The sequence below is a fragment of the Xenopus laevis genome, chromosome 6S (assembly GCF_017654675.1).
Source record: "Xenopus laevis strain J_2021 chromosome 6S, Xenopus_laevis_v10.1, whole genome shotgun sequence".
Taxonomy (NCBI): domain Eukaryota; kingdom Metazoa; phylum Chordata; class Amphibia; order Anura; family Pipidae; genus Xenopus; species Xenopus laevis.
Genome location: NC_054382.1, coordinates 13,168,622 through 13,193,338, shown reverse-complemented (window position 1 = coordinate 13,193,338; position 24,717 = coordinate 13,168,622). Strand labels below are relative to the sequence as shown.

Below are 24,717 nucleotides of genomic sequence, written 5' to 3'. Positions count from 1 at the left end.
TTTCTCTTCAGTTTCCATGCACTCTGCATGAGGGATCAGACTGTTCCGGCCCCAACTGTGCTATCAACAAGGAACCTGTGAAAGTACAGGACGTATGTCCATCTCACTCCCAGCGGGGTATCACTTAGCTTATTGCACTAACCAGGAAAGCCAGTGGCAATATTAGAACATTACATGCAATTATAATCAAAAGCATAAGGTTTTACATGCAGAATAGCATTCGCTTGAGAGACTCAAGAGAAACCTGGCCAACGGGTAGAAGTGCTAAGGAAAAAGGTGCCCTTAAAGGGTTGGTTCTCCTTTAAAGGGGATCTGTCGCCCTAATAAATAATTCCAAATTCTTTTCAATCAAGTTAGTTGAGCTAAATAAACTTTACTTACACTATATTTATTATTTCAGTTTGGTTTCCTTCAGTCTTGGAATTACACATTCACAGCACACAGGCAGGCGCCATTTTGTGGACACATTTGTTATTAAGACAAATTGTGCATCACCCCAAAATATTGTGTATGCGATAGAATGGGGGACCGTATGCCTGTGCACAGTGGCCTACACAATTATAGAGTTTGAGGAAAGAAAGGGGAATGTTAGGAGGGCAATCACATGTAGGAAGCGCTGAATGGAAAGTGAAAGTAACTGAATGCCCCATCACATCAGGCAGAGGCGGGGCAGGTAATATTTGATTGACAGCTCAGATATTTAAACACCTTTATAACAGGCATGGATGCTTTAATAAAAAGAAAATAATTTAGGTTCCATGTTTAATTTGCAAAGGGCTTTCGTTATACAGCTTTTTATGTGTAGGTGACAGGTCCACTTTAAGCTAACTTTTAGTATGTTAGTAAATGGCCAATTCTATGCAACTTTTGAATTGATCTCCATTATTTATTTTCTGTAGTTTTTCAATTATTTCCTTTCTTCTTCCGACTCTTTCTAGCTTTCATATGGGGGTCACTGACCCCATTGGAAAAAACAAACGCTCTGTAAGGCTACAAATGTATGGTTATTGCTACAGGAGCAGTTTATTGCCAATAGATTAGCTACAATAGTGCAAGCTATAAGACTATATTTATTCTGCAGAATGCTTTACCATACCGGAGTAAACCGCTCAAGAAGCTCTCTCTCTGTTTGTTTAGGATAGCAGCTGCCATATTAGCTTGGTGTGACATCACTTCCTGCCTGAGTCTCTCCATGCTCATTTCTGGGCTTAGATTAGAGAGGGGGGAAAGGGAGAGAGGAGCAAACTGAGCATGCTCAAGCCCTAGCTCTGGAGGTTTATGCTGAAAACAGGAAGTCAGATACAGAAGCCCATGAGTACACAATAGAATGAAAGAAGTTCAGTGTTTCTTTTGACAGAGGACTCAGAGCAGCATTACTTTGAGGGTTTACTGGTGTATTTATATAGACCTTTCTGATAAAGCTTACTTAGTTTTAACCTTTCCTTTTACTTTAATTATCTCATAGGCAAACCTCAAGCAGTAGGAATCCTCAGAAGTCTTCCTTTCTAAATGTCTCTTTTTATGGTTTGCCCTATACTTCTCAACAGCTGCTAAGAGCCCACTGCCTTTAAAAAACCTGGATCACTACTGTTACAGAGATGCTGAACTTTTAGACTGGGGTAAGTTCAGTATATACAATATGGCATTTTGATGCAGTTCTATTAATTTTTAGGGTGTAGGTATTAAAAAGAAGCAGCTCTTACAACATGCTGCACTACTGTACAATAGTTGTTAGACCCCTTAATAAATAAAGCAGTAGGATCAACATTGGTATTAAAGGACCAGTAACATCAAAAAAAAATTTTCAAAAATTCGTTAGTATACAACGAAAAAATAACACCAAGACAAATTAAAGTTTAAAATAGCAAAGCCTTTATTAAGAAATAACTTACATAAACTCCACTTCCTGTCCTCTTCAGAAACGGCGAAAAGGCGACCATCCATTCTGTGGCGCTTGACTTCTCCTCCCTGGCTATTCACTGACAGCGTGTCCTCTGCAGCCATCCCATTCTCCAGCTTTTCTTCATCCTCGCAGGAGCAGCAAAGAAAGGGATGTTTCTGGCCCACAGCGCTGAACAGTAACCGGCCGGCAGCTCGCACATGTCCAGAGCGCTGAACAGTAACCGGCCGCCAGCTCGCAGATGTTCAACAACCCAGGCCAATACGCTCTCACCAACGGAAACCCTTTGCACGGCCACTGCTACCTGTCCCGATACATCTCTCTGCTGCTGCGGGCCGAGCCCTACCGCACGTCCCGCTATGGAAGCCAATGCATGCAGCCCAACAACATCATGGGCATTGAGAACATTGGCCTGGGTTCGGCTGGGTCGGAGGCATCCTACCTCACTGTACCGCTGACAAAGAGATACAAGAGGAAATGTGCAGCCAGGGCTGGGAAATATCGCAAACACACTATATAGATACCGGCCGGTTACTGTTCAGCGCTCTGGACATCTGCGAGCTGCCGGCCGGTTACTGTTCAGCGCTGTGGGCCAGGAACATCCCTTTCTTCCCGGATCTGCACATAACCGACAAGGTGGCTCTGTTGCGACGAACCCGGAGTTAGCTGCTCAGTGCTCCATGCCCCTTCATGTGGCAGCAGAAGCGCAGGAGGAGGAGGTATCGGCACCGGTTCTTCAAGGCAGGAATGGACGCACTGCCCTCCTCTACTTTCCTGCACCCCTCGTGAATCCAATGTGGAGCCCGCCGACATTGCATTCCTACTGCTGCTCCTGCGAGGATGAAGAAAAGCTGGAGAATGGGATGGCTGCAGAGGACACGCTGTCAGTGAATAGCCAGGGAGGAGAAGTCAAGCGCCGCAGAATGGATGGTCGCCTTTTCGCCGTTTCTGAAGAGGACAGGAAGTGGAGTTTATGTAAGTTATTTCTTAATAAAGGCTTTGCTATTTTAAACTTTAATTTGTCTTGGTGTTATTTTTTCGTTGTATACTAACGAATTTTTGAATTTTTTTTTTGATGTTACTGGTCCTTTAAAGGGGTGGTTCACCGTCAAGTTAACTTTTATGTTGTAGAATGGTAAATTCCAAGCAACAATTCAATTGGTTGTCGTTTATTTTTTGAAGTTTTTTAATTTGCCTTTTTCCTCTGACTCTTCCCAGCTTTCAAAGGAGAGTCATCGACCCCATCCAAAAACAAATGCTCTGTAAAGCTACACATTTATTGTTATTGCTACTTTTTATTACTCATATTTCTATTCAGGCCTCTCCTATTCCAGTCTCTTATTCAAATCACTGCATGGTTGCTAGGGGAATTTTGACCCTAGCATCCAAACTGGTAATATTGCAGACTGGAGAGCTGTTGATAAAAAGCTAAATAAATTTTAAAAAACACATATGGTAAAAAATGAATAATTATTGCAAATTGTCCCAGAATCTCACTCTCTACGCCATACTAAAAGTTAACTCAGAGGTGAACAGCCCCAAAAAGCATCAGTTAATAGTGCTGCTCCAGCAGAATTCTGCACTAAAATCCATTTCTCAAAAAAGCAAACAGATTTTTTTATATTTAATTTTGAAATCTGACATGGGGCTAGACATATTGTCAGTTTCCCAGATGCCCCCAGTCATGTGACTTGTGCATTAAAGGGGAACTATCATGAAAAAAATATAATATTAGCTTCAACATACTGAAATAAGAAACTTTCTACATACAATCAATTAAAAATTCTGTACTGCTTCTGAAATAATCAAGTTTATCTTGATATGATAAATATGATAGAATAATGATAAACTTTAGTCACTCTTTACTGCTGTACTACAAGTTGGAGTGTTATCACCACCCACCCTTTCCCCACCAGTAGCCTAACAAGAGAACAATGGGAAGTTAACCAGATAGCAGCTCAAGAAACACAAGATAACAGCTGCCTGGTAGATCTGAGAACAGCACTCAATAGTAAAATCCAGGTCCCACTGAGACACATTCAGTTACATTGAGTAGGAGATACAACAGCCTGCCAGAAAGCAGTTCCATCCTAAAGTGCTGGCTTTTTCTGAAAGCACACGACCAGGCAAAATGACCTGAGATGCACCTACACACCAATATTACAACTAAAAAAAATACACTTGCTGGTTCAGGAATAAAATGTTATATGGTAGAGTGAATTATTTGCAGTGTAAACAGTGTAATTTAGAAATGAAAACTACATCATAAAAATCATGACAGAATCCCTTTAAATACCCTATAAAACATACTTTCACTTTGGTGGAACCCATAGGCTCAAAAGTTAATTAATTCATGTTGGGGTGGCTGTTCTATGTTATGCAGTGTGTACGATCAAGGGCATTCAATTTTGGACTCAATTCTGAGCTGTTGAAAGAGCTAGAGCCCCATCTACTGGATTCAATTGGCAATGCTGTTTTGAGGATTTTTTTAAGCAATAAATAACATTTCTACACTATTTCCATGAAACAATTCCATTACTATGATTTTATTAAGCTTTTTTAAAGATTTGCAGCATTAGCAAACAGCTTGCTCGGCGATATATTTAAGGTTCGGTTTATGGATGAATTCAGGACAGATTGTAGTCTTGTTAAATAAATTTGTGCCTACGTCGGCGGCCTTCTCACAGCCGAGTCTTATCGCACTGCTGCAGACACTCTAAAGAAAATCTCTATATTAACATATAGTGGCAATGAAATTATGAAAAGGAAAGCGGCGCATTCAAATGGCCCACAGAAGTAATATTTCAGGAGGAAATCTTCATTAAGATAAACCCACTCCAATTCTAAAGTATTCCTTATAACCTAATAATAAGCCGACGAGATTGAGAAATTGGAAATCTCTACAGGGCAGCTCTAAACCCAACATTTATTAAGATAACAAAAATCCCTTAGGTGGGTATAAGTGTGGCAATAAAATACATTCAAGGTGTTTCAAGATCTGAAAGGTAAACACACAGACTAGCATGAAGAAATAAGAAATAATGGTTTGTTCAAGGGGCAAATGGCAGCAACGCACTTGGTAACCAAATACAACAGGCTATAAATAGGCTATGTATTGAATGTAGTTCTACTAGACCTAAAAAACAGGCAGGTCGTCTATAGCAGTGGCTCCCAAACTGTCGGCTCAGTACATTCGCTGGGTGGGCCACTTAAAGGGATTCTGTCATGATTTTTATGGTGTAGTTTTTATTTCTAAATTTCACTGTTTACACTGCAAATAATTCACTCTACAATATAAAATTTCATTCCTGAACCAGCAAGTGTATTTTATTTTAGTTGTAATATTGGTGTGTAGGTGCATCTCAGGTCATTTTGCCTGGTCATGTGCTTTCAGAAAGAGCCAGCACTTTAGGATGGAACTGCTTTCTGGCAGGCTGTTGTTTCTCCTACTCAATGTAACTTAAATGTGTCTCAGTGGGACCTGGATTTTACTATTGAGTATTGTTCTTAGATCTACCAGGCAGCTGTTCTCTTGTTTCAATTTCGAGTAAGTTAGTGAACACTTGAAAAAGGGCCCTTGATGCCCGAAACATGTTGTGTGATGCACAATAAAAATATAGCAGGTATTCTGCTGACTGCTGTTGCCTCAATTCACTAACCTACTCGAAATTGAAGCTAAACTTTGGTTGCCAGTGACGGAGCACCTGAGTGAATTGGGTCGTCTAATTAATGCTGGGTGCTTGTGTGTGCATCTCTTTGCGTTAGCTGTTCTCTTGTGTTAGGGAGCTGCTATCTGGTTACCTTCCCATTGTTCTGTTAGGCTGCTGGGGGAGGTGATAACAATCCAATTTGCAGTACAGCAGTAAAGTGGGATTGAAGTTTATCAGAGCACAAGTCACATGACTGGGGGCAGATGGGAAACGGACAATATGTCTAGCCCCATGTCAGATTTCAAAACTAAATATAAAAAAATCGGTTTGCTCTTTTGAGAAATAGATTTCAGTGCATAATTCTGCTGGAGCAGCCCTATTAACTGATGTGTTTTGAAAAAAACATTTTTAAGTTACTCCTAAAAGAGAACTTGAAGGTTAATTTTATAAAGGTAGATTAGGGAAGATCTTGGGGCTATGGCTCAATATCAGACACAGCAATGTTGTGTTTGTAATCTTGTAGTTGGAGGCCTTGGACCAATTTTAGGCATCAAGGGGAGGCTTAAACCGATTAAACCTCAAGGCCCCTGATGTAGAGTGACTCTGTGAGGGTATTAGAGTTGGTGATGATGACAGTACAGGTATGGGACCTGTTATCCAGAATGCTCGGGACCTAGGGTTTTCCAGATAACAGCTCTTTCCGTAATTTGGATCTTCATACCTTAAGTCTATTAGAAAATCATGTAATCATTAAATAAACCCAATAGTCTGGGTTTGCCTCCAATAAGGATTAATTATATCTTAGTTTTTTATAAGTACAAGGTACTGTTTTATTATTAAAGAGAAAAAGAATATACTTTTCAAAAATTTGAATTATTTGGATAAAATGGAGTATATGGGAGACGGCCTTTCCGCAATTCAGAGCTTTCTGGATAACTGGTTTCCAGATAATGGGTCCCATACCTGTTCTGTGTACTGGCATCTTCACCTCTATTTCTACCTTGCTTTTGATAATTGAATCCTACAGGGATAAAACAGGGTGGGCTTCCTGCCTGGTGACATATAACATATTGACATAATGCCTAAAAACCAGAAATACAAATCTTTTGACACCCTTAATTGTAACAAGTGTTAACATGAACAATGTTTATTTAATTTACAATGCTTGTACTACATTTTCTGAATAGAACCATAATATGTTAGGGTAATTTAAATAGCAAAATTACAAGAAAGTTTAAAATGAGTCAGCTAAATAAGGATTGTTTTGAAGCTTTTTTTAAAGGTTAAGGATGAGGGTGCTATTCTAAGAACTTTTGCAATGTACATTCATTATTTTATTTTCATTCCAAGATAGTTAAAGGTTACATGTACTGATAATATGAATGACAACTTCCTTGACTACTTGGTGGTCAGAAATCGACCAGCAGGTGGCGCAAAATCCATTCATATTAGATTTGATAAAACATGTTTTTTTTCAAAACACATCAGTTAATAGTGCTACTCCAGCAGAATTCTGCATTGAAATTCATTTCTCAAAAGAGCAAACAGATTATTTTATATTTAATTTTGAAATCTGACATGGGGCTAGACATTTTGTCAATTTCCCAGCTGCCCCAAGTCATGTGACTTGTGCCTGCACATTAGGAGAGAAATGCTTTCTGGCAGGCTGCTGTTTTTCCTTCTCAATGTAACTGAATGTGTCTCAGTGAGACATGGGTTTTTACTATTGAGTGTTGTTCTTAGATCTACCAGGCAGCTGTTATCTTGTGTTAGGGAGCTGCTATCTGGTTACCTTCCCATTGTTCTTTTGTTTGGCTGCTGGGGGGGGGGAGGGAGGGGGTGATATCACTCTAACTTGCAGTACAGCAGTTGAAGTTTATCAGAGCATAAGTCACATGACTTGGGGCAGCTGGGAAATTGACAATATGACTAGCCCCATGTCAGATTTCAAAATTGAATATAAAAAAATCTGTTTGCTCTTTTGAGAAATGGATTTCAGTGCAGAATTCTGCTGGAGCAGATTCATAACTGATTCATTTTGAAAAAATAAATTTTTCCATGACAGTATCCCTTTAACAGTATATATAACCCTGGAATGGAAAAAAAAAAAAAACAACGAACGTACATTGCAAAAGTGCATAGATTAGCACCCTCATCGTTTTAACATTCACTTTTTTATAAGGTTTACTTATCCTTTAAAGTGAACACTATCCCAAAAAGAAAAATGTAATGTAAGCTTCATCTCATGGAAAACTTTCTAAAACTGGAGCATTTCAAGGTACTTTCAGTATTGCTCTCTCAGCAATTTGTCTCTCTACATGCAGCTTTTTATAAAGTTTCTAATTTACAACAGATGAAACTCATATTGAATTGTTTGCTTTCACCATAGTTTTGCTTTAATAAAAAGGCTCAATAGATCATGGCTTTGTTGGATATTAGGAAAATTAAAGAGATACCGAGATCAGTTAAAATATCTCTTTAGTATTACTCTTGTCTTAAGTGAAAGTGAAAAAGAGGAGACCTCATGATTTCAGGTTCTGTAGCTGGGAAGAAAAATCTGAATGAATACCATTAACTAACTCATTTGCAACAAGGTGCAGCCAGAACCTTCGTTATAGTGCTAACATTGTGCACTTTCCCTTTAAAGGGGTTGTTCACCTTCAAATCCAGTCCAGTGTTTTTCCAGATATAAAGAAATAAAGACTTTTTTCAAAATTAATTTATATTGTCTATTTGTGACTGTTTTTCTAATAATGTAACTGGCTATATTGAAAGTTTCACAGTTGTTTGTTAATTGATTAATTAACCCACCCTGGGAAGGGGAGGGGTTTCACCAATATAGGGACTGTTCACATTTGTATTCTTATCCTGATGAAGGGAGGTTTATCCCCCCGAAACGTTGATCACGAGGTGATATAATAAAGAGGGGTGTCCCCCCAACTGCTGATCATAGCGTGTGTGCGGATCCGTTTCTTGTTTGCTGTTTCTAATACAGACATGAAAAATATTTGAATTTTCACCTTATAACTGTTCTAAATTGATACATTTAGTTGATACATTTGTTATCTTTGTGCCTGCTGAGCAGAATCCCTGAGTTTCATTAAGGGTAAGGCCACACTGGGCGTTTTGGGGAGATTTGGTTGCCTGGCGACTAATCGCCTCGTTTTTGCGGCGACCAATCTCCCCAAACACGTTCCCTGACTCTGCGCCGGGCTAAAATGAAAAACCGCTGGTGCTAATCACACGCGGCAATTCGTTTTCCGAAGTCGCCCGAAGTTTCCTCGTGAGGCAACTTCGGAAAACGAACCGCTGCAAATGATTAGCTCCGGCGTTTTTTTCTCCATTTTGCGGGGCGCAGAGTTAGGGAAGGCGTTTGGGGAGATTGGTCGCCGCAAAAACGAGTCACCAAATCTCCCCAAAACGCCCAGTGTGGACTTGCCCTAAAGGCAGCTGTTACAATTGATACAATAGTTGCAAATATCTAAGAATAGTAGCCGGCATTTAAGAATAGTTGCTGCACCTAAGAATAGTCGCCGGCGTCCAAGAATAGTCTCCAAGAATATTCGCCGGCGTCCAAGAATGGTCGCCGGCATCCAAAAACGAGACGCTGACACCTCCAATGGGAGCAGAAACCGTCAATTTTTTGATTGAAACTTACCAGAAGCTGCTGCATTTCTCACCCTCGGCTTATACTCGAGTCAGTAAGCTTTCCCAGTTTTTGGAGGTAAAATTAGGTACCTCGGCTTATACTCGGGACGGCTTATACTCGAGTATATACGGTATTCCAATATTCATCACCTAAAACCCTCCGAGTTCATTTAAAAGTCAATGGCAGAGGTCGGTTGTACCATTTGAAGATGTTAATTGCCTTCCTGACATTCAATTTTTTTTTCGGAGCTAATACTCAAGTCGACTTCGATTCAAAATTTTGGGGTCGGGACTATTCGATCGAATATTAGACTTTCGAATTTTTCCTATAAGAGTTGAGTATATTCGAATTTATTAGAGTAAAAAAAATTCACATAAATTTGACCTTTGACAAATCTTAATAAATGTAGCAAATTGTAACAGTTCAGAATCTGCACCTGGATCACTGAGCTGAAACACCAGAGACAAGATTATTACATTGGGTTTTTAGGAAAAATTGTAAAAAATAAAGGATGGAAAGCAACTGAAAAAAGAGTCGATATTTCTGGTGAACAATCTGAAAACAACCCAACTGAAAGAAGTGTTTGGAATGTGAATAACCCCTTTAATATCAGATAGGATAGAAGCATCTTATTCTTTCTCCGGGTACAGGTTTATATAAATAGACATTACTGAATATGTGTATAGCACGAAAGAATATGTAAAATGGGAATCTACTCACTCTGTGTGGCCCTGAAAGACATTCACAGAATGTATTGAAGGATCTCTGAAATCCCACAGACGAAAAGTAGTGTCCCTTGATGATGTCACAACCAGGCGTTGTGTAGGGTGTGTACAACAGTGGGTCAATTCCTGGTCATGACCTAAAAACCACAAAAAAAAAAAGGTTTAGGGAATTTATTTTACTGCAGTCTTTCCAGCAGCATAAATTTTGTTCGCAAAATGAATCCTCGTCATTTTTAACTTTCCAATGTATAGTTTACTGGAATAAAAACTAGAATAGTTGTTTATATTTCTTTGTTAAAGGGCATCAAAGTTAATGTCAAAAGAATTATTCGATATGTGAGATCCAAAATTGTTTACATGTACCTGTAAGAGAATGGACGAGCTCTGACGTCTCTACGTCGTATAAGTTTGCTGTCCTGTCCCATGATGCAGTTACTGCTTGCTTTCCTCCCACCAACCAGTCCGCTGCAATGACAACACCTTGATGGCTTTTCAGTGCAGTTAAAGGGACTCTGACAGTGGGGCAGTCACTGGAGGCATCCCCATCCCCGTCATTTTCATCTTTATCAGAAAAGTCCACTTCTTCCTCTCCAGAAATCTGCCGAGATGGTGAAATGTTACACTTGGAGAACTTTTCAAAGTGAAAGGAGCCTGAAATCAAAACCCTAAAATATTCATATAGACCAGTGGGCAAGAGCCTGGATGTGTTTGCATGGGCATCCCTCCTTAAAGGGGAATAAAGTCTAAAATAGAATAAGGCTAGAAATGCTGTATTTTGTATACTAAACATAAACATGAATTTGCTGCACCACAAGCCTAATCAAACAAATGATTTATGCTTTCAAAGTTGGCCACAGGGGATCACCATCTTGTAACTTTGTTAAACATCTTTGCAAGACCAAGACTGTGCACATGCTCAGTGTGATCTGGGCTGCTTAGGGATCGTCATAAATTATCAAAACAGCACAAGTCAAATAATATCTGCCAGAAGCAGATACAGCAAGACTGATTAATAATCAGAATATACAGACTGCACTGGGTCCTGTGTTGTCATGTAATCTAATGTAGATTTTATAGTTTTTGTATTGCTTAATACAAACTTTCTCCAACCAATGGCTGCAGCAAAATAATCCTCCAAATAGAATCCCAGTTTATCTGTTTAAATCTGGCTCCATGATCTCTGTCCCTGCAGCTGGAGTTGGAAACTGTAAAGGGGATGTAAAGGCAAAAATAAAAATCTCGACACAGTTGCTGACTGCTCTACAGGGAAACAAACAAAGCTGCTTGAGTTCTGCATGGCTGGGAAGGTGGGGGCTCCCCCTGCTGTTCATAAGTATGATTGTTTCCCTGCCCAGCAGTTAGGGACCATCTGACAATTCCTATCCACAGCAGTAAATGAAAGGAGAATTTCACTGCATACAGTCAGGTTTTTAATAAAAACAATACACATTTTTTTGATTAAAGCATATTGGTGAAAGGTTTCTTTTTCATTAAAGAAAGTAAAAATGGGATTTTATTTTTTTGCCTTTACATGCCCTTTAAAGCAGTAGTAAATGAATCCCATGGGAATTTCATATATACTCATACAGTTGTGTTCATAAGCAGTCCACCATCACTTACCTGATCAATCACTGTTTTTGGTAAAAAATTATATTTCTACATGGCAAATAATTTACTAGTAGGTGTAGTAGATTAATAGAAACCAACAGACCCAACAGTCATGACATGCTGCTGATTCTGTGTCATTGAATCATTAATTAAGGCTTCTTCAAAATAATAGAAGTGTTCGAAATAATAATAGCATGTTCCAAATGATAGCAGTGTGGAGTTCAATTAGTGAGCTCATTCATTCTGTGAAAAAACAGGTGTCAATTCTGGCCCTTATTTAAGGAAGGAGCAAATGTTGTGCTGCTGGTTATAGAGCATTTCTCTCTAAACGGGTCATTCCAGACATTGTTCCGAAGAACAGCGTACTTTGATTTAAAAGTTGATTGGAGAGGAAAAAACATATAAAGAAGTGAAGAAAATGATAGGCAGTTTAGCTAAAATTATCTCAAATGTTTTAAAATGGCACCAAAACCTGAAAAAAAATTGGAATGGATAGAAGAATAGCCAAAATGGCAAAGACTCAGCCAATGATCAGCTCCAGGAAGATGAAAGAAGGAGTAAAGTTACCTGTGATACTGTTACAATTATAAGATGCGATAGTTTGGATGTGAATCCAAACTATCAGCCAGAAGCCCCCGCAGAGTCCCAATGTTGAACAAAAATCGTGCTGAAGAGCTTACAATTTGCCAAAGAACACAGTGACTGGCCTAAAGAGAAATGGCACAACATTTTGTGCACTGATGAAAGCAAGATTGTTCTTTTTGGGTCTAGGGGCCACAGACGAGCCCCAAACATTGAATTAAAGTCACAGTACAGAATGAAGCCGGTGGCACAAGCATCAGGATATGGGGATGTTTCTCATACTATGGTGTTGGGCCTATTTATCTCATACCAGGGATCACGGATTAGTTTCAATACATCAAAATACTTGAAGAGGTCTTCTTGCCTTATGCCCAAGAGAAAATGCCTTAAATTGGGAGTTTTAACAAGACAACGACCCCAAAAACATCAGTTAATGAGCAACATCTTGGTTCCACACCAACAAGATTGACGTTATGGAGAGGCCAGCCCAATCCCCTGACCTTAAACCAATAGAAAACTTGTGGGTGACATTAAAAAAAAATGCTGTTTATGAGGCAAAAGCAAGAAATGCATTAGAATTGTGGAATGTAACAGGTGCCGGAAGTTGGTGTTGGACTCCATGTAACAGATGTGCTACTAGTTCAGTGATTCAAAGGAAAGCAAAATCTGGAAAAAAAAATTCAGTTTATACAGTGAATGTTTGGATTTCTAAAGAAGAATGTAGCCACTTTTTTTGGAACAGCCTAATATCCACTTTCTGTAAACAAATAACACAAATTTGACCTTGATTTTTTTCTTCATGTTTGATTTGGATTAGAATGTGCAATGTTCCCAATGCTTTTGGCTGTATAATACAAAGTTGGATGACATTGCATCCCCTTTATTAAACACAGGTTCCACTCACTAAATATAGAACCAAAATGGATTGCCCAGAACCTTAAGGCTCAAGAAGGTGTTCAGCTTACACTAGTATCTGCTGTTGGCTGAGGGGTGGGTAACTGCACCATGTAGCGCCAAATGTGAGCGGTCTGATCTCCAGATGCTGAGGAACAAGAAAAATAAAGTCAGATTAGAGTCTGTTGACTTCTATAGTTTTATAGGGGTCTAATTGGGTTTTCTGGCGCTGCCATTATGGAGTACAGCAGGTGCATAAAATGAATATCGAACTGTCTGCTTTCCGGATACAGTACAATAGACATATGCTTGGCCTGGGGAGGTCTAAAGACAAACAAGGATATGTATAAAGCAGAAGTTACAAAATAGCATATTTTGTTGAGGGACTAAACAACGTTTTTTAAATAATCATTTCCAAGTGTTTTCATTCCTTATACCAGGAGTCCCCAACCTTTTTTTTACCTTTGAGCAACATTCAGATGTAAAAGGAGTCGGAAAGCAACACAAGCATTAAAACTGTTCCCGTGGTGCCAAATAAGGGCTGTGATTGGCTATTAGTAGCCCCTATGTGCAATGGCAGCCTATAGGAGGCTCCGTTTGGCAGTATACGTGGTTCTTATGCAACCAAAACTTGCCTTCAAGTTGGGAATTTAAAAATAAGCACCTGATTTGAGGCCACTGAGAGCAACATCCAAGGGGTTGGTGAGCGACATGTTGCACATGAGCCCCTGATCAGGGATCACTGCATTATACCATTAATGTTTGCATGAATTAGCTATAAATATGTATTTCAAGGATCTTAGCAGATTCCAAAAACAAAACAAGGACAAAGCATGATGCTATACCATCCAAATATCCATCAAAATGTTTCCAAAATGGGCATAAAAGTGGCCCTGGATGCTTCACATATACCAATAATGGTTGTAGAAAGAAAAACGAATTGGCATTTCTTGTCTTTTAAGCTTTAAATCTGACCTAAATATAAATAATTACATCAGTTAGTACAGGTACAGGATCCATTATCCAGAATGCTCGGGACCTGCGGCTTTTCGGATAACGGATCTTTATGTAATTTTGATCTTCATACCTAAGTCTACTGTAAAATCATGTGAACATTAAATAAACCCAATAGGGTGGTTTTGCCTTCAATAAGAATTATATCTTAGCTTGGAGCAAGTGCAAGCTACTGTTTTATTATTACAGAGAAACAGGAAATCATTTAAAAAAACCAAAACAGATTATTTGGATAAAAATGGGAGACGGCCTTTCTGTAATTCTGAGCTTTCTGGATAACAGGTTTATGGATAACAGATCCCATACCTGTACTTTAATCCCATCAAGAATCAGGGAAACGACTTATGGTTGCCCACAAAAGTAGAAATATGGGGAATTAAGCTAATAGGTTGAGTGAATAGGTAAATTTGCAGATGCTAATCCCAACCAAGATTGCATTATATTATCCTGCAATAACAATGACAGGGGTTAATTATGCTGTACAGTGTGTAACTGTTTAGTTTTGACCACTAGAGGGAACCAGGACAACACTACAAAGTCTACAGAGAACATGTTAAGATCCAGCATAACTAACATGCCAGAAATATTAAATATTTACAAAAGCATCGCCTCCTGCAGCCAAAACACTTAAGATTTATTTTCGATTCTCGTTACATAACAATTCTCTGCACATAGTAATGTTTTCCCAGCTGACGAGTTTAAGGCCGGCTGCAGGGAAAAGGTAAAAAGCTTATTATGTCGGTGCTACATCTATAAAGAAGTATAAAACATAAGGATCTCACCTGTTAATGCAATCTGTTCCGTTGGGTGAAACTTTATAGAATTCACTGCATTAAAAAAACAAACAATGTGTGTATAAATCAATGTTCAGGTTAGAGAAGCAGTACAACAAACAGCAGAGAGAAGAGACAGACTGTGATAAACAATGTTTAATTGATTCTCCAGATACTGAATACGCCTTATTCTCATTGCAACAAGCTTATCTATGGACTCTCAGTAGGCAGCTCATTCTAAGGGGCAGATTTATTAAGGGTCAAATTGAAAATTTCTCTCAGATTCGAATTGTGAACAATCCAAATTAGATTAGAATTTTCATTCGAAATCGAAATTTATCAAACCTTAACCCTTGTAAAATTCGAAATTGACTATTCGCCACCTAAAAACTGCCGAATTCATGTATAAGTCAATGGGAGAGCTCCAGTGACCCATTTAAAGATGTTACTAGCCTTCCTGACTTTTTTTTTCTCTGAGAAAAAAAAGTCTATACCAGTTTTGTCAAATTTAGTAGAGTTTTCGGGTCGGTAATAATTCATTGAAGTTTTAGATATTCAATTTGTTTAATAAATAACCTCCAATTCGACTATAGCGTATATTCGAATTTATTAGTAGGGATGCACCGAATCCAGCATTCGGTTCGGGATTCGGCCTTTTTCAGCAGGATTCGAATTCGGCCGAATCCTTCTGCCCGGCCGAACCGAATCCTAATTTGCATATGCAAATTAGGGGCAGGGAGGGAAATTGCGTGACTTTTTGTCAGAAAACAAGGAAGTAAAAAATGTTTTCCCCTTCCCACCCCTAATGTGCATATGCAAATTAGGGTTCGGATTCGGTTCGGTATTCGGCCGAATCCAAAAAAGTGGTTTCGGTGCATCCCTATTTATTAGACTTAAAAAAATTCACATGAATTCGGAATTCGAACTTTGATAAATGTGCCACTAAGGGTAGTGACACACAGGGAGATTTGTTGATCGCATTTTTTTAAAAAGCGAGTTTTGGCGACAAGGCGATCGTCTTTTTGCAAGCAAAGATTTCAGGCAAATTCTGCCCGTGTGTCCTTACCCTTAGGGCAGAGACACACAGTCAGATTCAGGAAGATTAGTCGGCCGGCAACAAATCTCCTCTTCTTTGGGGGAAGTAATCTCCCTGAACTTCCTTCCCCTGCCTTCCCGCCGGCTAGAACGTAAATCGCCGGTGGGAAGACAGATTAGTCCCCCCGTAGAAGAGGAGATTTTTCACCTGGGGACTAATCTCCCCGAATCTGACCGTGTGTCCCTGCACTTAAAAAACGCGGGCGACAAATCTCCCCGTGTGTCACTACACCAACAGGATTTTAAAAAATGATAGCGGAATGTATTTGCACTGGGCTAAAAGCAATTCATGGTTTTAGAATGAGACAGATTACTGCACATTAGCCTATATCTCACATATAAACACATTACTGTCTCATTACAAAGTGTTATACGGATTTTAGGAAATATTTTACCAAATCATTATTATCTAATTACATAGACAGAATTATAGACTGGTAGCAGCCTCCCTTTAACAGAACAATAAATATATTCCAAAAAGCTTGCAGAGAACCTAGATAAAGGGTTACTTATGAGACTGCATTCCTAGTACAATACATTTAATTAGACACAAGTACTGAAGTGATAAACATAATCAGCAGACAACAGATCCCCTGTGAGTGTTCATTTCTGTATATTACCTGATCCAGCGTGACCAACATATTTAATGAGGCATTTTCCAGTCTCTATACTCCAGAGTAATGCTGTGTGATCTTAAAAAAAAGATAAACAATCAGAAAACACAAATAGGAGTATTACATTATTTTTATTATTATTATTATTAAGATCAATGTAACCCATTACTAAGATGGCTTGGTTGCTACAGTGATAGAGCCTAGCATCCAGCAACTTGGACTGAGCTACAGTTCTACAGACTTGTTTATTTCCTGGTATTTATTTCCATCATTCCCATCAGTCTCTGCCCCAGTGGAGCTTACAATCTAAAGCCCCTACCACATTCACATACAGTGAGAGTCATTTATAAGCACTGGGCAATAAACTATGGCAACCAACCGTTTTCATTGTTTTACCTGCAGCTGGCTGAAAAAATATTTTATTGAAGGAGGAACTGTCCAAGAGTAGTCTGACGTATTTAATCAGTAGAAGCACAAGGAAACTGAAATTCACCGGGGAGTGCCAGAACTTTTTTGAAGACTCTGACTAAGTGCAGGGCATACCTGGAAGGCTTGGGAAAGATGGCTGAGGCCCCTCCTGCAAAAAATGTGTCCAAGGCTGGTGCACTTTTTAAAGAAAGGTAAAGGTATGGAATAAGTTATCCGGAAAACCATTATCCAGAAATCTCCGAAAGGTCGTCTCTCATAGACTCAATCATAATCAAATAATCCAAATTTTTAAAAAATGATTTCCTTTTTCTCTGTAATAATAAAACAGTCGCTTGTACTTGATCCCAACAAAGATATAATTAATCCTTATTGGAAGCAAAACCAGCCTATTGGGTTTATTTAATGTTTACATGATTTTCAAGTAGACTTAAGGTATGAAGATCCTAACTACTGAAAGATCCATTATCCAGAAAACCCCAGGTCTCAAGCATTCTGAATAACAGGTCCTGTACCTGTAATAGATTTAGAGTCACAGTGGGACCAATACATTTCTGTAGAATTTTTATAGAGCACAAAATTGCATTTGTTGTTTTAAAGGAGAAGGAAAGTCCTGTTATACTTGGGGGTGCCAAAAGTTAGGCACCCCCCATGTGATCGCATTTACTTATCTGAGACCCCGGGGTCGGTGCTCCTATCAGTAGAAAACTGCATCGGCCCGGGTTATCCATTGAGCGCCACAGAACGATTGGGCTTCTTCTTTTTTCTTGCAGCTGCACATGTGTAGTAGAGCAAAAAGCCAACAAAAAAGTAGTCTATTTCAGTTTTACTGTGCATGTGTCAGCCCAAGGAAATTTGAAGAATAAAGAAGCCAATCGCTCTGTGGTGCTCGCTAAAATAACCTTGGCTGGTGCAGTTCTCTCTTGATAGGCGCACCGACCTGGGGTATCAGGTAAGTAAATACAATCACTTGGGGATGCCTAACTTTTGGCACTTCCAAGAAAAATGACTTTCTTTCTCCTTTACAGGATATTTTTGACAATGTATTCCAATACACTTTACCCACCAACCTAAAGCAAAACAGTACAGTATTTTGCGAGCCAATCACATCACTAAAAAGGACACACTGAATGAAAGCTCCCTCTTGGTTACGCTCCCCCAGAAACTCCAGCACAGAATTTTATCATAGAACACAGCCTGTGCTGGTAATGGCAGGGCCTCGAGGACCATTGATTTCCATAATGTGTGACTGCCCCCAGAGAAGACTCCGAGCCTTGGCCTCGGTCATGGACAATCCTAAAGGTCAGTTATTTGGAACTGCAATCTCAGCTTAACTCTGAAAGGTCATTCGATTGTAAAAAGTCACTAGTGCAGTTAGAAAACAATTAAATTTACCTGCAGAAGCAGTACCAAGCACCACTGGCTGCGTCCGTGTAACACTGACATCCCAAAGGCCGTCTCTGTGGCCGACATAATCTTTAACAAGCTGGCAGATAGCTCTCGATGTTGTGGTCTTGAAGCTTGAGACAATCTAAAAACAAACGTATACATAATATAAACAGCCAGAATATACACAAGGCCTCGGTTAAAAGGGCAGGAAGGAAATTGTCCTTTGATTTTTCACTCCAATAAACAACCCATGCATGCAGCCATATTGCCAGGATTTAACTCCTAAACAGACAACCTTTTGAAACTGTTGTATGTGCTTTACTTTCAGGAAACCATTGCAAGAATGAAAGGTTAAAATGAAGTTTTATCAGAAATGTCTATATAAATATAAACCCTCAAAGTAATGCTGCTCAGAGTCCTCTGTCAAAACAAACACAGTATTTCTTTTCTTTTATTGTGTACTCATGGGCTTCTAGATCAGACTTACTGTTTTCAGCTAAAACCTACAGGGCTTGGGCTTGAGCATGCTCAGTTTGCTCCCCCCTGCTGTAATCTGAGCCCAGAACTATGAGTGAGCAGGGAGAGACTAAGGCAGGAAGTGACGTCACAACAAGCTAATATGGCAGCTGCTATCCTAAACAAACCGAGAGCTTCTAGAGCTGTTTACTGAGGTATGGCAAAGCATTATACAAGTCTTATAGCTTGCACTATTGTGGCTAATATATTGGCAATAAACTGCTTCCGTAGCTTTCTTTCTCCTTTAAACCGGATTAGGCCTCAGTATGTGCTTTTCTGCTTACAGAAAAGATAAAAGAAACCTGGTTTTACATTTACTTGCCTGTTATAAGCCTGACATGGTACTGAATTACTACGCAAGTGTAACGGGGGGGGGGGGGGGGTGTTCAAGAATTTGGAAACAGTCTCAAAGTCAGTAGAAATCTCTGCTTATTATACTAGATATATATATGCTCACACAGCTCTGTGGGTGGCATCCATGGATTTTCTGCTAAAATGCCTGCCCCAGCCCTCCTGGGTCTGTTAGACGATATGATACCGGCCAGTAATACCAGGGTTCTGGTGAGGACATTGCTATTTTATGCTAAAAAGGTACTTGTACTGCATTGGATGGCCCCTGCTCCACCCAAGAAAGCGATCTGGTTTGCTTATGTTAATAAGATGCTGCCTTTAATAAAGTTGACCTACGAGGCTAGAGGACAACCCGACAAATTTGATAGGATATGGGGTGTCTGGATGGAGACACATATGTTAACTTTGCCATAACTGTGTGGTCCTTATATTGCTGTACTTTGACGGATTCTGATGTCATGACTGCTGCTGTATTATTATTTTATTTTCTGCTTTCTTGTATCTGTTCCCCCTTCCCTTCCTTTCTGTATTCCCCCCCCCGTTTTTTGAAAATTCAATAAAAAGAACACCTGTTAAAAAAAAATGCCTGCCCCAGCACCTCAGCAGTATCTCACCCACTACTAAATCTATTAATCAGGTTGTGCATAAACATAAGTTTTACACAGCAAAAAAAAAAAAAAAAAAGAAAGCTGGGACCACAACTGGACTGTTTTAGCTAAAGAAAAAAAATGTAAAAAAAAAATCTTCCCTAATTCGGTAACCAAAACTAGCTGCCATGGTAACGTAGAAGGCAAAGATATTAGCAATTAAAGTAGTCTAGGCGAGGGCGAGGTGTTTACTTAAAGGAGAACTAAACCCTATAAATGAATATGGCTAAAAATGGCATTTTATATACTGACCTTATTGCAGCAGCCTAAAGTTTGAGCTTGTCAATAGCAGCAATGATCCAGGACTTCAAACTTGTCACAGGGGGTCACCATCTTGGAAAGTGTCTGTGACACTCACATGCTCAGTGGGCTCTGATTGGCTGTTGAGAAGCTAAGCTTAGGGCTCGTCACTAATTATCCAGCAGAAAATGAGCTTCCCTGGCTGTAATATAAGCTGATGCTACAGGTTTGCTGATTATTCAATTCTGATGCTAATTGCACTGGTTTCTGTGCTGCCATGTAGTAATTATCTGTATTAATTACTAATCAGCCTTATATTGTGACATTTCTATTCTATGTGTACTGTATATTGTGAGTGGGTCCCTAAGCTCAGTAAGTGACAGCAGCACAGAGCAGGTGCAGTGAATCAGCAGAAAAGAAGATGGGGAGCTACTGGGGCATCTTTGGAGACACAGATCTTTATGCTAAAGGGCTGTGGTTGCCTTGGGCTGGTACAGAAACCCAAAATATAATGTACAGCATTTCTATCCTAATTCTTTAGTTCTCCTTTAAGCCCAACCAGAATTAAATTGGCCACAAGTGAGTTTTTTTTTTTTTTGAGAAACACTTATTTACACAAATTCAAAGAAAGTGCATAAAAACTATATTTGGGCAGGGCCAGAATTATTGGTTGTATATGATCTGTGTGTTCAGTGTATGAACCCATTTATTGTGCAGTGCTATAGAATATGTTGGCACTTTACAAAATCTGAATTTACAAAAACATTTATAAATGTACCTTTTTAATACAGATATAAATGATTCCATAATTAACTGAAAACCATGATAGTCTGCTTGAAGGAATTAATATGCCAACCCATCTCAGGCTCATAGGATTCTTTCCTTTATGCACTTTGTGAAAGTGATGGCTGCTGGGACAGAAAGTCCCTCTGCTTTCCAGAGACTCTGTGCTCCACTGACTATGGAAAGCAGAGTCCCAGAATCCATCACTTCACAATAGAACAATGCAAGCACAGGCAGATGGTCATGGTTTCCTTTCAATCTGTGGAATCGGATATGTCTGTGTAACAGAAAATACATTTATATTTTATTTTGGCATTTCAGATAGTGTTCGTGGGCCAGTTTTACATGAGTTTCAGTGCAGAATTCTGCTGGAGCAGCACTATTAACTGATGCGGTTTGAAAAAAAATTCCCATGACGGTATCCCTTTAATAAAGTGTTTCCCTGTACAAGTAATACTGGTGTCAGAAACTCTACAATAGTTTATATAACAAGCTGCTGTGTAGCCATTCAAAGCTGGAAAAGGAGAAAAGGCACAGGATAAACAGCAGATATATATATATATATATATATATATATATATATATATATATATATATACACATACACACACACATACACACACAAATCCACAGGTGGGATCATCCATAGGAATAATGGTCTCCCGTTACCTCCATATCAGGGAGAATGATACATAATTCTAAACATAAACCAAGGGGCTTGAGCTGGTCCATTTATAACTATACATATTGACAACAACGGTAGAGGGGGATCAGCATTTGCAGTTACCGGTACAGACATTATATCTGTTTACGCTAGGGGCAGGTGACTTTCAACTGAGCTATAGATTAATAGGGTCAATTATAGAGGGCCAATGTGCTAGTGCGCTAATTCGACAGAAGGCCTGATTTGCCTTAGAATATAAATTCTTACAGCCCAATAGAAGGAGGTGAGAGCGTTGTGTTACTCAATTAACGGCAATTGTTCCCTGGAGTGTAATTTTGTAAAGAAATGATACATGTATGATATAGGTAAAACGAGCAACATTTAGGAACATTTCCTGATAGATATTGCTAACTAAGTTATTGTTTTTAATTTAGTCTATGTACAGCGAAGGATGAATAAGAACCAGCACATTTTAGTTGAACATTGAATTGGTGTTTATTAAGACTTTAACCATGTGACAATTCTGCAGCTCTTGATTTTCCCACCGTGGTTAAAAGAGATGTCCCGAGTTGATTTTGAAGAGTCAGCCGAAACGTCAGTCTGCTACCATTTTATTAAATAAATATTTGTTCATTTTTAAGACCTAAGAAATGCTGATCTTTTTTGTGTGTGTATATATATATATATATATATATATATATATATATATATATTTTGGTTGCGGACGTTTGAAAACAATACCTGGGTGCACGGTAAAGGAAATATATATATATATATATAACACTTATTCAACTACTTGCAAAATCCTGGTGTTGCTATATATATATATATATATATATATATATATATATGAAGACCAGCAACACCAGGATTTTGCAAGTAGTTGAAATAAGTGTTATTGCATATGTATCCGACGTGACGTTTCGATCCCCATTGGGTAAAACATGTGCCAAACAATTCACCAAATATATACCCCTCCCCTCATTAATTCATATAGGAAGTGACTCAATTCTCGTTTTGCGTATCAATATAACAAGTGCATGGTATATGCAATATTTAAAGTGCTGTGCCTTATAAATAGTTTTTCTAAAAAGTTTTTTCTATTACAAAATGTATAAGTGCATATATCATTACTGCATAAAATATCTAAAAACATGAAAAACATGAGAAAAAAGTGCCCATCCTACAAGCTAATAGAAAATGTTATAATAGCATTGTGGCCCATATATAACATTAAATATATCACTGTAGGGCCCTCAATCTGAAATATAAGTTATATATATATAAAAATTGTACAAAAGATTTAATCTTTTTGCTGTGCATGGTGATGAGTCTGAACTAGAGCCAGGAGCCAGTAGTACAAAATCCCTTTGCTCTCTGGGATCTCAACCCAGAAGCCTAATGATTTGTTTACACAAGTAGAGTGGAAGAGATTACAAAATAAACAAAAGGATATGACTCTATCATCCCTATATTTGTTCTTATCTTTCCTGGCTTTAAAGTCATAATTGCTGATTTAGATAATGGCACTGATATGCCTAATTAGTTACTATACAAACAGCTTCCATTGCTAAGAGGAGATACAGTGAATTCCCTTGTGCACTTAGTGATGTAGCGATATATTGTGGGGGTAAAAAAGTATATAGTGAATAAAGTACCCCCTCTTGTAAATTATAAGAACATTATAAGTTACCGAGGAGTTTCATGACCATATAAAAACACGAGGCCGAAGGTCATGGAACTCCGAGGTAACTTCTAATATCCTCATATTTTGCAACTGGGGGTACTTTAATATAATACACAAATTTCAGTGAGTCATGTGACAGAAATGACATCAGAACTCACCGTTTATAACTGATGACATCAGAACTCACCGTTTATAAGGATATAATTTACAAGATATTCATGGCTTTTGTGTATTATATAAAGATATTTCTCAACACATATTAAGCCTTCCACAATGTTTGCAGCTAAAGAAGGGTTCACATCAAGTCATATATTTTGGATTGCTATGGTTTGCAACTGTGAAGCTTAATGTTGTAGGCAAAGTTTCTGGTCCAAGAGCTGAACTTGTTGAAAAGTGTAAATGTTAAAATGGCTAAATGTGGTATCAAATTCCTTCCCTGGAACAAATGTAAACACCCTGCTATAACCTCTAGCCCATGCCTGCAGTTACTAAGCAAGACAAAGAATAATAGTGGAGCATGAGTTTGTGTCTGTTTAAACAATGGAAAATGTTCCGGATGATAAGAGTGCAGAAATTCTTCCAAACTTGCAGAAAATAAGCTTTTTAAGGATGGGCAGTTTCTACACCATAACAATGTCTGGAACTTTTCCTTTATCCCTGGGCCAATGTTACTGTACAATAAGACAACATAGTTCTACTATTAAGCACTAAGTTAAAGATGTCTGAAGCCTGATCTGTCTGGATTCCAACTTCCTGACCCTAAAACATCCATGCTTCCCCCAATAACCGCCACTTTATTAGCACCAACCCCACTCTCTGGCCCTATTCCTCAATTAAATTGTGATATTTAGTGGTGACCCTTATGGTGAACATGGATTGTCCTCGAAAGCAGGTATATTTGTGATGCCAGGAACCCTGTACTCCCTTTATGTATGACCCAAACCAGAAAACTAAATAAAAAATGGGACATCCAAGTGCAAACATGGATGGGAGTGGGGATAAACTACTAAATATAATTTAATAAAGGGGAACGATCACAAAAATGAAAATTTAATATTAGCTTCAGCATACTGAAATAAGAAACTTTCTATATACAATTAAAAATTCTGTACTGTTTCTGAAATGATCAAGTTTATCTTCACTATTCCATCTGTTTCTCCTTCATTAAGGCATTGGGCGTCAGATGAATGATCCAATATATCTTATAGGGGGGCTCCTTTTGCCTAGAAGATGTATTAGAGCTCACTTTATTAAAATCGCCAGACATCATGTCTCTCTATATGCAGGATTTCTGCAAAAGGCAATTTGTTAGATTTTGTTTGTACTGGAATCAGTTATTTGAGTGAGCTCTAATTCATCTGCTAGGAAAGGGAGCCCCCCCTATAAAATATAGTGTATCATTCATCTGACACCCAACTGCTGCATGAAGACAGAAAGAACAGGCACAGATGCTGAGAGAGGGATAGTGAAGATAAACTTGATTATTTCAGAAACAATGCAGAATTTTTAA

At 38.7% G+C, this 24,717-nt stretch overlaps 1 protein-coding gene across 1 annotated transcript in view; it reads right to left on the bottom strand.

The window, feature by feature from the left end:
• The window catches only part of wdr37.S (WD repeat domain 37 S homeolog), an 82,320-nt gene that overhangs the window by 14,730 nt on the left and 42,873 nt on the right, over positions 1-24,717 (bottom strand). The window contains exons 6-11 of the mRNA XM_018269048.2: positions 18,326-18,461; positions 16,511-16,582; positions 14,805-14,849; positions 13,080-13,156; positions 10,288-10,522; positions 9,920-10,061 (exon numbers count right to left, since the gene is read on the bottom strand). Of these exons, the coding sequence (XP_018124537.1) occupies positions 9,920-10,061; positions 10,288-10,522; positions 13,080-13,156; positions 14,805-14,849; positions 16,511-16,582; positions 18,326-18,461 (707 nt within the window). The remainder of the gene's footprint in view (positions 1-9,919; positions 10,062-10,287; positions 10,523-13,079; positions 13,157-14,804; positions 14,850-16,510; positions 16,583-18,325; positions 18,462-24,717) is intronic.